This window comes from Scomber scombrus, chromosome 18 (genome assembly GCF_963691925.1).
Source record: "Scomber scombrus chromosome 18, fScoSco1.1, whole genome shotgun sequence".
Taxonomy (NCBI): domain Eukaryota; kingdom Metazoa; phylum Chordata; class Actinopteri; order Scombriformes; family Scombridae; genus Scomber; species Scomber scombrus.
This window is the reverse complement of record NC_084987.1, coordinates 27,280,159-27,291,540: the sequence shown is the minus strand read 5'-3', so window position 1 is coordinate 27,291,540 and position 11,382 is coordinate 27,280,159. Positions and strand designations below refer to the sequence as shown.

General features: G+C 37.1%; 1 protein-coding gene across 1 annotated transcript; it reads left to right on the top strand.

Moving 5' to 3' along the window:
• Window positions 1-4,899: 4,899 nt before the first annotated feature.
• si:ch211-195b15.8 (dual specificity protein phosphatase 8) lies at window positions 4,900-6,668 on the top strand. The gene is made up of 4 exons (XM_062439500.1): window positions 4,900-5,025; window positions 5,299-5,393; window positions 6,018-6,177; window positions 6,338-6,668. The coding sequence occupies exons 2-4, from the start codon at window positions 5,301-5,303 to the stop codon at window positions 6,556-6,558; spliced, it is 474 nt and encodes a 157-aa protein (XP_062295484.1). The 5' UTR covers window positions 4,900-5,025; window positions 5,299-5,300; the 3' UTR covers window positions 6,559-6,668.
• Window positions 6,669-11,382: the final 4,714 nt, after the last annotated feature.

Genomic DNA, 11,382 nt, shown 5'->3' with positions numbered 1-11,382 from the left:
CATGACGCCTCCTGTCTTCACTGTGGCTCTGATTCATGATGACAGTACAGCACATGTACAGTGTGTGCTCATTAAAGACTGCAGGAAACAACTCTTAAACTCCACAGATTTGTAGAATATGGCAGGAGTCAGACCTCAGACATCTTAAGTATTGTGAGATACACAAAAGGCTAACTGTACTGTAGTTTTCATTACCTCTAGCTTAAATGTGACCAACACTTCTTTCCATGATGACATGTTGGAAACTAAAAGTCAGATGTACATTATTTCTACTAACAGGACACTGGTGGCATTTGCTGAGCACATTCACTTTCCTAAAGGTACAGAGAGAGGACACAACTAATATTTTGAGAAAAAGGTTTTACTATTATAATATTGTATTTTTATTATTATCATTTAGAATTAAATCATAAGTTGGAATCTGATTATTGTAACTCAAACTGTTTATCATTTTTGAGAGGACAAAACAAACTTAATGGCTGTTTTGTGCAAATGTAAAGCCATTTATTGGGCTGGTTGATCTAAATGGTAATTTTGGTTTTGACACATTAACGTGTATTTTCTGGTTGTGGCCAATGAGGGACCTTCACTTGAGTGGCATCAACGATACTGAACAGCTGCTAATATTTTAGAAAAAGGTTGCAGTAGCCTATTATCATTTTATATAATTATATTTATTTTAGAATAGAATCATAAACTTGAATCTGATTATTTTAACTCTAAAATGTTTATCATATTTCAGGAAAAACATAAACAGCATAACAGCTGTTTTGTGTTAAGTCATTTATTGGTCATTGTGATTTAAAAAGTTCCATTGAATCAACATTTAAACACTGACAGACTCATTTTCTTCTTTATAGTCCAGCTGTAGCAGTCTGCTGTACTGATCCTCTCATCCAAGTCATCTGTCAGTGGGTGGTGTGTTTAAATATAGTCAGTGATGACATGCATCATCATCACTCTGTGTTAATAATCATATTAATACAAGAGCAAACACCACATCAGCTTCCCGATGGCTCCTGTGAGTCTTTAGCTTCAGTTTGTTCTAAAGTAGCTTCACAGAGGCTATGGAGGAAATGAAAGATATGACCTCCAGGTAACGTAACCCCGGTGTTCTGTCACAGTACAAACACCTGCATGTCTGCTGAATAGGATGGTAAATACTGTAGGTTTGGATGGTTGGATTTACTAAAAAAGTGGGAGAAAACACCAGCAATGTACTTTGGTTGGTTGACTGAAGTGTTGTATTATGTTTCTTGTGATTTTGTTGAATTTAAATAAGGCAAGAAAGCTTTTATATAATCCCACCCCATCACCCCAACTCATCAAAGCTCCCTGTGTATTTTCACATATAGATTTCCACATGAAGCAAGTACAATATCCACATCCAGTTGTACCATTCTGAAATATCCACGGTGTTAGTCATGTCAGAGAACAGAAGGTAGAGGAGAAATGACAAATATAAAAGTGTTCCTTGTGCCAGGTTGTCCCAGATAATGTGATTATTCTAATGTGGGACAGTTCATGCTGAAAACTGGGACAGTCACTGGGAGGCTGAAAGGTCTAAATCACCTTCATTCATACTATTAAAACTTCTCTGGTCAGTAACACTCAACGCCAAAATGCATGCTCACATTTGGTCATTTCAGTGATTCATGCTTTTGCTGTTACTAATAGTATGGTCATGTATTACATTATATTTCAATAAGTAAGTAATATCATTTACAACCTGCCTGGGGAACTAAACACATTAAGTATGACAAGAGTAAGAGCCCTGAATATATCTCAGTATTGCATATTTAATGTGCTTAAATGCATATTTCACCAATTCAACAACATATATGACTGTCTAACATTATTAAACCAGCTGTCCCACATTTCAAACCACATCCTCTAAAGTGGGACAATGAACAATTGACTGAGATTTTAAAAAAGAAGAAAAAAAGAAACATGTTTTCACCATATTTTGGTGCATGAATATATCATAAACAATCTGATAACAATTGGCAACATTTCTTCATTATGACAGATGTAAATACTTAACACTAAATTACTCTAAATCTTTTGTCACTGACCTTTGACTGTACTATAAGTACTTCCTGTTGGGTGACAGGTCTTTAGAGTAAACAGTCTTGGTTGTGTAAACACGCTATAATAGTATATTATAGTCTATAATAATCTACAATAGTCTATAATAATCTACAATAGTCTATAATAGTCTATAATAATCTACAATAGTCTATAATAATCTACAATAGTCTACAATAGTCTATAATAATCTACAATAGTCTATAATAGTCTATAATAGTCTATAATGATCTACAATAGTCTATAATAATCTACAATAGTCTATAATAATCTACAATAGTCTACAATAGTCTATAATAATCTACAATAGTCTATAATAGTCTATAATAGTCTATAATAATCTACAATAGTCTATAATAATCTACAATAGTCTATAACAATCTACAATAGTCTATAATAGTCTATAATAATCTACAATAGTCTATAACAATCTACAATAGTCTATAACAATCTACAATAGTCTATAATAATCTACAATAGTCTATAATAGTCTATAATAATCTACAATAGTCTATAACAATCTACAATAGTCTATAACAATCTACAATAGTCTATAATAATATACAATAGTCTATAATAGTCTATAACAATCTACAATAGTCTATAATAATCTACAATAGTCTATAATAGTCTATAACAATCTACAATAGTCTATAATAATCTACAATAGTCTATAACAATATAATAATATAGATAATAGTCTATAAGAATCTGCAATAGTCTATAATAAACTGCAATAGTCTATAATAATCTACAATAGTCTATAATAGTCTATAATAATCTACAATAGTCTATAATAATATAATAATATAGATAATAGTCTATAACAATCTGCAATAGTCTATAATAATCTATAATAATCTACAAGAGTCTATAATAATCTACAATAGTCTATAATAGTCTATAACAATCTACAATAGTCTATAATAGTCTACAATAGTCTATAATAATATACAATAGTCTATAATAATCTACAATAGTCTATAATAATCTATAATAGTGTATACTAATCTACAATAGTCTATAATAATCTATGGTTTATTTACTCAACAATAAATGACAATTAACTAATGACATTAACTTTCTGGTTGTGGGCAATGACGATGAATCGAAGGCAGTCGTGCATGTTCATGAGGAGGTCTGTATAAAATAACTGAATTAAAAAAGAGATAAATGCACTGGAGCTTCATTGTCCCACATTACCCTAATCCACCTTACACACATGATAGATGTGGGCGTCTATATACAAGCTTCACATGTAGCAACCTGTTTTAACAACCTGACTCAGTGTTTAAACGCCTTTATATCATACTCACAAGAGAGCCATCAGACAGCTGTGATGTTTGCTCTTGTATTAATCTGATTATGAACACAGAGTTACGATGATGAACGATCGTCACTGATTGTGCGTAAACACACCACCCACTGATAGATGAGTTGGATGAGAGGATCAGTTCAGCAGACTGCTACAACTGGATAATTAACATGTCAAACGTTGATTTAATGGAACGTTTTAATCAGAAGGACCAATAAATGACTTTTCCTGTCCTGGACCTACTGTTTTCAATGTTGATTCTCTCTCTCTCTCTCTCTCTCTCTCTCTCTCTCTCTCTCTCTCTCTCTCTCTCTCTCTCTCTCTCTCTCTCTCTCTCTCTCTCTCTCTCTCTCTCTCTGAAACATGATAAACATTACACAGTTAAAATAATCAGATTCAAGTCTTTTATTTTATTTTATTTTAAATGAATAATATAATGAAATAATAAAATGATAATAGGCTACTGCAATCTTTTTCTAAAATATTAGGAGCTGTTCGGTATCGTTGATGCAACTCTCCTCATGAATATACATGACTGCCTTGAGTGAAGGTCCCTCATTGGCCACAACCAGAAAATACACGTTAATGTGTCCGTTTTTAGGATAACTAATATGACACGTCATATTATAGCGTGTTCATTGAACTGTTTCTCCTATATAGCGCATTTGAATGGAGTGTAAACATGACATTTTTAAGACAGTATTTCTGCTCTAAATGCCTGGCTGCTATATGAAGCATCATCATCATCATCTGTGTAGTCGTGTGATTACAATATATGACACCCCAGGTTTAATATGACAGCAGTCCCAATTATATGCATATATGAGAAGAAGAGACAGATGCGTTTGAGCTCAGTTGTCCCACATTACACAAGCTCACCCTCTGCTGCACAGCTGACAGCAAAATAAATAAACAGGCCTGCATGTGACGTTCTAAGCAGCACTGCGCATACTCTTTTCGGGAGAGAAATAATGATGTCATCTTTTAATGTTTTGTGGTAAATAGAAATGTGTGTGTTATTTTGTTTGGAGGAGCAGCAGAACAGAAATATAACAGATTCTATGACCTGTATATCTTCAGGCTATGTGTATACTACAGTGTGTGTATAAAGTGTGAGGATACAGTGTGTGTTTACAGTGTATGTGTACGGTGTGTATACAGTGTGCAGGTGGCAGTGGTGCAGAGATACACACTGCAGAACAAGTCTAAATGTGTAAGCAGTATCTGTATTGAATCATTCAGACCTGGACAAAAGGTAAAAAGTCCAGCTGTGTTTTTTAACATTGCACATTGATGATCAGCAGTGACACTGAGCTGGAGGCTGACACCAGGCTGTTTCTACTCCATCTCTGCTGAGCGGGGCGCTAATACAGCCGAACTGCGTCTGCGCGTGTCCAGCAATGCGCTGATTGGCTGCCGATGACATCATCCAGTCAAGATCTATTGTTGGAAAGAGGATGAGCTCATCGTTTAGAAGCCAGTCTGTGAGAGCAGAGTGAGGACAGAGGACCCAGTAGCAGCAGCAGCAGCAGCAGCAGAGGACAGACTGTTTATCTGAAAGCAGCAGTGGACACAAAGCTTCTGGACTAGCGCTAAAAGAAGAAGTTAAGAGAGAACACTGAGTGAGTAGCAGCTTCTAAATAAGCAACATCACCATTTTCTGGGAGAAAAAACAACTATACTTATATGCAAAAACATCATATTTTCATAATGTACAGCTTCTTTTGCAGCTGAAACATTATCCAGATGTTTCTGTCTCTTTACTGTTTTCCTGCGTTCTGCAACATCTGATCCACATTTTGGGCATCACGGGGACAACTTAGTGTGATGTCATCAAAGTTGCGAGAAAACGATGTCGTCAGGTGATAAATATGGTGATTGTTGTTGTGCTGCAGACATGGTTTGGTCCCGAGAGAATGAGACGGAGCGGCCCCCGATGTCCGTCATTCTTCCGCGGCTCTACCTGGGAGCAGAGAGCGACGTGACGCAGGTGAGGAGAACAGTAGTGGTGGAGGAGGAGGAGGAAAGTCTGTCCACATCTTTCACACAAGGAAAAGTAGCAATGCAACTATGCACGCTTAAAACGTCCAGTGCATGTAAAATACTTGCATTCACAATTGTATTTATTTTTAATGATCAGCATGCTGCAATCTCAGAGTTTTTGACTTATGCATGAATGTATTAGTTGCATTTTACTTTAGTATGTGGTTAAGAAAGAGCTGATTGAATACCAATATTTATATGATCTATTATGAAGTGTAGCCAAGTAGAAGTAGGCTATAACGTATCATAAGATTACATATGATATACAAGTATTTCAGAACTGTGCTAAAGTTCAGTACTTTCCATCAGTGTGGTATATTAGTTTCTCAGCTTTCTGTAATATGAGCATGGCAGTAGACTGAATACAATCACTTCACTTCACCAAGAGATTCACACAAAAGATCCCAAATGAGGTGAAAGTGTAGAAAAACAAGAACATATAGCTTTCTTTCTTATTGAAAGTGCAAAGATATAACTATTGCCCTCTATGCCTGTGTGTGTGTGTGTGTGTGTGTGTGTGTGTGTGTGTGTGTGTGTGTGTGTGTGTGTGTGTGTGTGTGTGTGTGTATAGGACGGGCTGGCTTCGATGGGTATATCCTATGTGCTGAGCGTGAGCCGCTGCAGCCCCCAGCCCTCCTTCCTCCCCCGCTCCAGATACCTTCGCATCCCTATTGACGACTCCCTGTGGGACGACCTGCTGCCCTGGATCCCACAGGCTCTCAACTTCATTGGTCAGTAGCATCACTCACCATCAATACATATAGCTGCAGAAATAGATGTTTTGTCGATGTATTTCTATTATCCAACATATATGACAAATACTGATCATATTGGTGTAAACAGCTGATCTGATGAATAATAAGCTTGTCTCTCACTGTGCTGTGTGTTCAGATGCAGCCATGTCCTCTGGTGCCTCGGTGCTGGTTCACTGTGCAGCAGGAATCTCTCGTTCCCCGGCTCTGGCTGTAGCCTACATCATGTACAGCCTGGGAATGGACCTGGACCATGCCTACAGGTACTGCTGCTGGATCTCAGCTGTGCTGTCACTCATCATATTTGTCAGTGTGATCAAAAGGGTTGTACAAGATTTCTATTTTTATCCTAGTGTCTAAGGATATTAATAGGCCTGTTAAATAGGCCACATTTGCACACCTAGACATAAAGTATACAATTAGACATATTTATGTAATGTTAAACATCAAAGAAAAATGCATTTCATGCAACTTATCAGATGCATTTGTAAATGGCTACTGATTCTACCCTGCAGTGTTGCAGTGTGACGATTGGCTAATTCAGTCATATGACCAGCAGCTTGCAGGGTTGTTCCAGCCTGTGATTGGTTGCTCATTTGTACCATCCAATATACAAAAAGCCTGCCAGTTTTTATATTTGTAAATGATTGAAAAACTGGAATAGAAGTCAGTTACATGGACATTTTTTTTTGGCTTTGTGGAGGATGACAGCTGCAGTCAGCCTGTATTCACTGTAGTTAAAAACGGACTGACATGAAAGTATTATTTAAAAACCAAACAACATCCATAGAAAGTTCTTGTACAGCGTACCCAAACTCCTCTTTTGTCCACCTGAATGTTCCACATCTGAGTGGTTGAATAAAAATACTCCAAAACGTTCTACTGGACAAATCTGCTTCTTTTAAGGAATCTTTAAACAGATTTGAAAAATATGTTTTAACAAACTCCTGAATCTAACCTCACTGGAACTGGCTCCAATTCAGAACTGGATCCCAATACCCATCCCAAAGAGTACGCTTCATAGTGTTGTCTTATTTCAAAAAAATGTCAAGAACTAAACAGATGATCATATGAAATTGATGGAATTCTTTTTTTTAAATCTTCTTATATACAGCTATCCAAAGCTAGGGGGCAGACTTAAATTATACACATTATACTCTATTTAATTAATTTCATACCAATAAAGGAAATGTGAGTATTTTGGACACAGTTACAGTTAACAGTCCATCCATTCATTCTCTATACTGCTCATCCTGGGCTAAAAGAAGGCAAAACAATGAAAACCAGATCACTGTCCTGATATAGTCTGACTGCATTAGATCAGTCTAGAATATCAACCTGAGTCACTGTGTGAGCTGTGGCTGACAAACAGACTAACCCACATCCTGTCTGTCCTTATAAGGTTTGTGAAAGAGCGCCGACCATCTATTTCCCCGAACTTCAACTTCCTGGGTCAGCTGCAGCACTTTCAGGGTACTCTGAGCCAGAAGTCCCCCAGTGGCGACCTCCTCATCCAGCAGATAGACAATCACCTGCCCTCCATCAATGACAGCATCAACCACACTCCCACCAGTCAGAGCATGAATTATCAGTCCAACAATGTCATCAATGAATCAGCAGAGGTTAAGCAGACACACAGAGAGAATTTCTACCACACAGACAAAACACAGCAGAAACATTCACATTCGGATGGAAGTGGAAACCAGCAGCTTTCTCTGAAACTTCAGACTCTTAATCTGACTCTCAATCATAATCAGCAGGAAGTCCAGACGTCGTTCAAGGCTTCAGCTCCGAGCCACTGCGAGCCAGTCAAATCACCAAAGCCCACACAACTACAACTCCCAGCAGGCTCTGCTTCCCTATTAGAGAAACGCAAAAACCTCAGCCTCTCTTTGACCCCTTTGGGAAACCACCCTCCCTCTCTGGCAATCAACAGCCAGCATGCAAGGAGCAACACCACATCCAAAACTGTCCACAAGAGGGAGTCAGGAGAGAGGCTAGAGGCCAAGACAGCAGGTAACAGTGGCTCATGCAGACAGGCAGAGGACATCCACAGAGAGCAGAATACCCTCCACAGCAAGTGCGGCACGGCTGAGGTGAAGGAGCAAGGCCTGCTGTCACCACTCACATTCACCCTCAACAAGCTGCTGGGTTGGGGGGAGAGGGTGCTGCTGGGAGGGGTGTTTGTCCACCCTGTGAGGATGGGACAGCCAGCACTGCCGTACAGGTGCTGAGGGGGGCTGCTGGAGGGGCTGCTGGAGGGGCTGATGTTCAGGAAGCGTGTCTGTTTGTATCTGTGCATGTTTGTCATAAGGAACTGAAACACACACGTGATGTACATACATTTATTTATTTATTTATTTATTGCAGAGCTGAATATAAGAACTATACTTGAGTATAAATCTCTACACAAATGCATCTTGGTTATTTCATATTGACACTGGTCAGCTTATCTTGTCATTTGAAAGATGACATTATTTTAAAAGATTTTTGACACTATGGTTTGAAATGTATTGACTGATTAAAGATGACATTTCAACTGTTTCTTATTGCCTTTTTCTTAGTGTGAGGCTTCAGTTTAGAGCAGGACTTTTCAGCACCGTTATCTAGTTTTTAGGTCTCATCACACCCATGAGAATAAGAAATTAGACAGAGTTGTCCCAAGAAAAGAATACTGACAGGTTTAGAGCAGGACTTTTTGTAACATTTTTGTTACTCAGCCTATAGTCATATCACTAATTAAGAGTTCTCCTTATTTGAAAATTCTTTGAGTTTCTATTGACGAATTACATAGTCATTCTTAAACAGCAACACCATGTTAGGCTACTTCATTCATTCATTACAGACATTAGAGCTGGGCCATATGGGCAGAATAAAATATCACAATATTTTTGACCAAATACCTCGATATCGATATTTTGACAATATTGTAGGGATGAATATCAAAATCAGAATCATATGTATTGTCATTATACAGGTAGTACAACGAAATTAGAGGCAATGCCTTAAAAGTGCACATGAAAACATACATATAACCGCATTCAGTCCATTCACACATAAAATTGCACAGTTGAATAAAACCTGAGTAAAACCAGTGTAATAATATAAATAATAAATGAAAAATAAATAAATGAATATTGCAGTTGCAGCAGCAGAGGGTTAGTGCTATTGGTGCTTTTTGATAAATAATCCTCAGTAATGTGGATATAATGACTACGTTGATAAAGACAGATAATAGAACAGTCTGTTAAGCTCAGAAAATGACATTTTTACTGTAATGCAGTCTTTAAAACTAGGAAAAAACCAAACTTATTCCCTATCACCATATTATGATATTCAAAATCTAAGATGATATCTATAAAATATCATGATGTTGATATAATATTGATTTATTGCCGCGCCCTACATGACATACAGTGCAAAAATAGTGTAAAAATATGGATCAATGAGTATAAAACATAAATGACCGAACAGAGGGGAAGGCTGAATGTTTTGCAATGAAACATGAATGGATGAAAATATTAAAAGTGCAAAAGTAATGAAGGATTGTGTGATAATGTAAGTTACAGAGTGAGGGAAAACACTGTTGCCAGGTGATAATTCTATTTGTATAACACTATAGGGACTGAGATTTAAATAACAATTCAGAGGGAATAATTTGACTTCTAATATTGTCAATTTTCACTGAAAAGATGAAGATTTTTTCACAAAAGAGGAGTGTTCTTCAAGAGCAGGTTTAGAAGCAGTGATAGGATGCTTAACAGTTTCTAACAGGTGATCTGGCCTTGTGGGAGTTCTCAGAAGTACTATTAGAAAAAGAATTGAACGCAGCACTTTTTACAGCTTACATGTAAGACATCAACTCCTCCACATCAACTAGAAGCCCAGCAGCTGACTTCTGTCACCCTGAGTCATTAGGAGGTTAACTCTTACATGTTGTTTATATTCTAACCTTTCACAGTAGGATATCCTCTCAGAATTAGTCTCTAAATCTCTGGACTGCCAATATATTTTTCATTCATAAATACCTCATCAGTCATCAATAGATGGGTGATTGATAGAGCAGAGAGTTTATTCTTTAAGATGTAATTAGATAGAGAAAAAACATTCACAATCACAATGTTATGTAAAACAGGAGAAATATAACGGCCATCAGGATTTCAATGAACTTTGTTGAATGTGAAGAATGCAACAACATTTTTGAATAAATATGGGTCAAATATATCCTGGAACACCATTTATGTACAGAAACGGTTTGTATTTTCTGGGTCGAAAAAGTAGAAAAAGTCAGAACATTTCAGGCCACAAAAATGGTGTTTACGGTGTTTTTACTGCTCTCATTTATAACAATGGGGGAAAAAAGATTGAATGTTAGATGTGAAGTTTGGTAACAATTTCTATAAAGCCTGTGACCACAATGTAGTTTTTTACTAGCCATAAGATCATGAAAAGAACTTTAAAAAATATAGCCTATTAGTTTAATCAAAATACTTTAATTATTAATTACAACTGTTCACTTGATTTAGCATGAAAGGTGTGGGGTTTTTTTTAAGGTGGAAATGAATTCTGTTCATTTTGCATGAAAAGGTGGATGTGGATTCCATAAATCATGCTGGAACGATGACGGCAGTTATGTAGTTAATACATGCAGACTATGATAACTATGACTGTTGGAAAGAAATGTGCTGGCACTGATCCAGAGAGGAAGGTGAGGTGTGTTGCCTTCAGGGCACACATTTTCACAGCAGGTATTCCACGTTTCCATTCGAATACAATGTCGTGGCGCTGTGGAGAGATAAAGATACCGTTCAACAATGATTTACAACATTTATCAAGTTAACTATAAAGACGTTGTTCTCTTATCAAACCAGCTGTGTTGTAAAGTTAGGCTACATGTATGTAATTATTCCAGATGAACCACTGGAACAAATCAAAGTATGCACTATACTTATTGACACGAGACAAAGTTCGGACCTCGAGCTACTTTTACATCCTGCGCGAGCATGTATGTTAAAATGATGTCATGGATACTCCAAATGACCAAATAAGGAAACTGACACATGAAAGTATTTGTTCTGGTTTCCTCTCTTTCATTTTCTCTTTTAATAGTCGGCGACAGACGTGTGTGGTCTCTCTATATGCTCTATACGTGTGTCTCTGTGTGTGTTTGTGTCGGTGTGAATG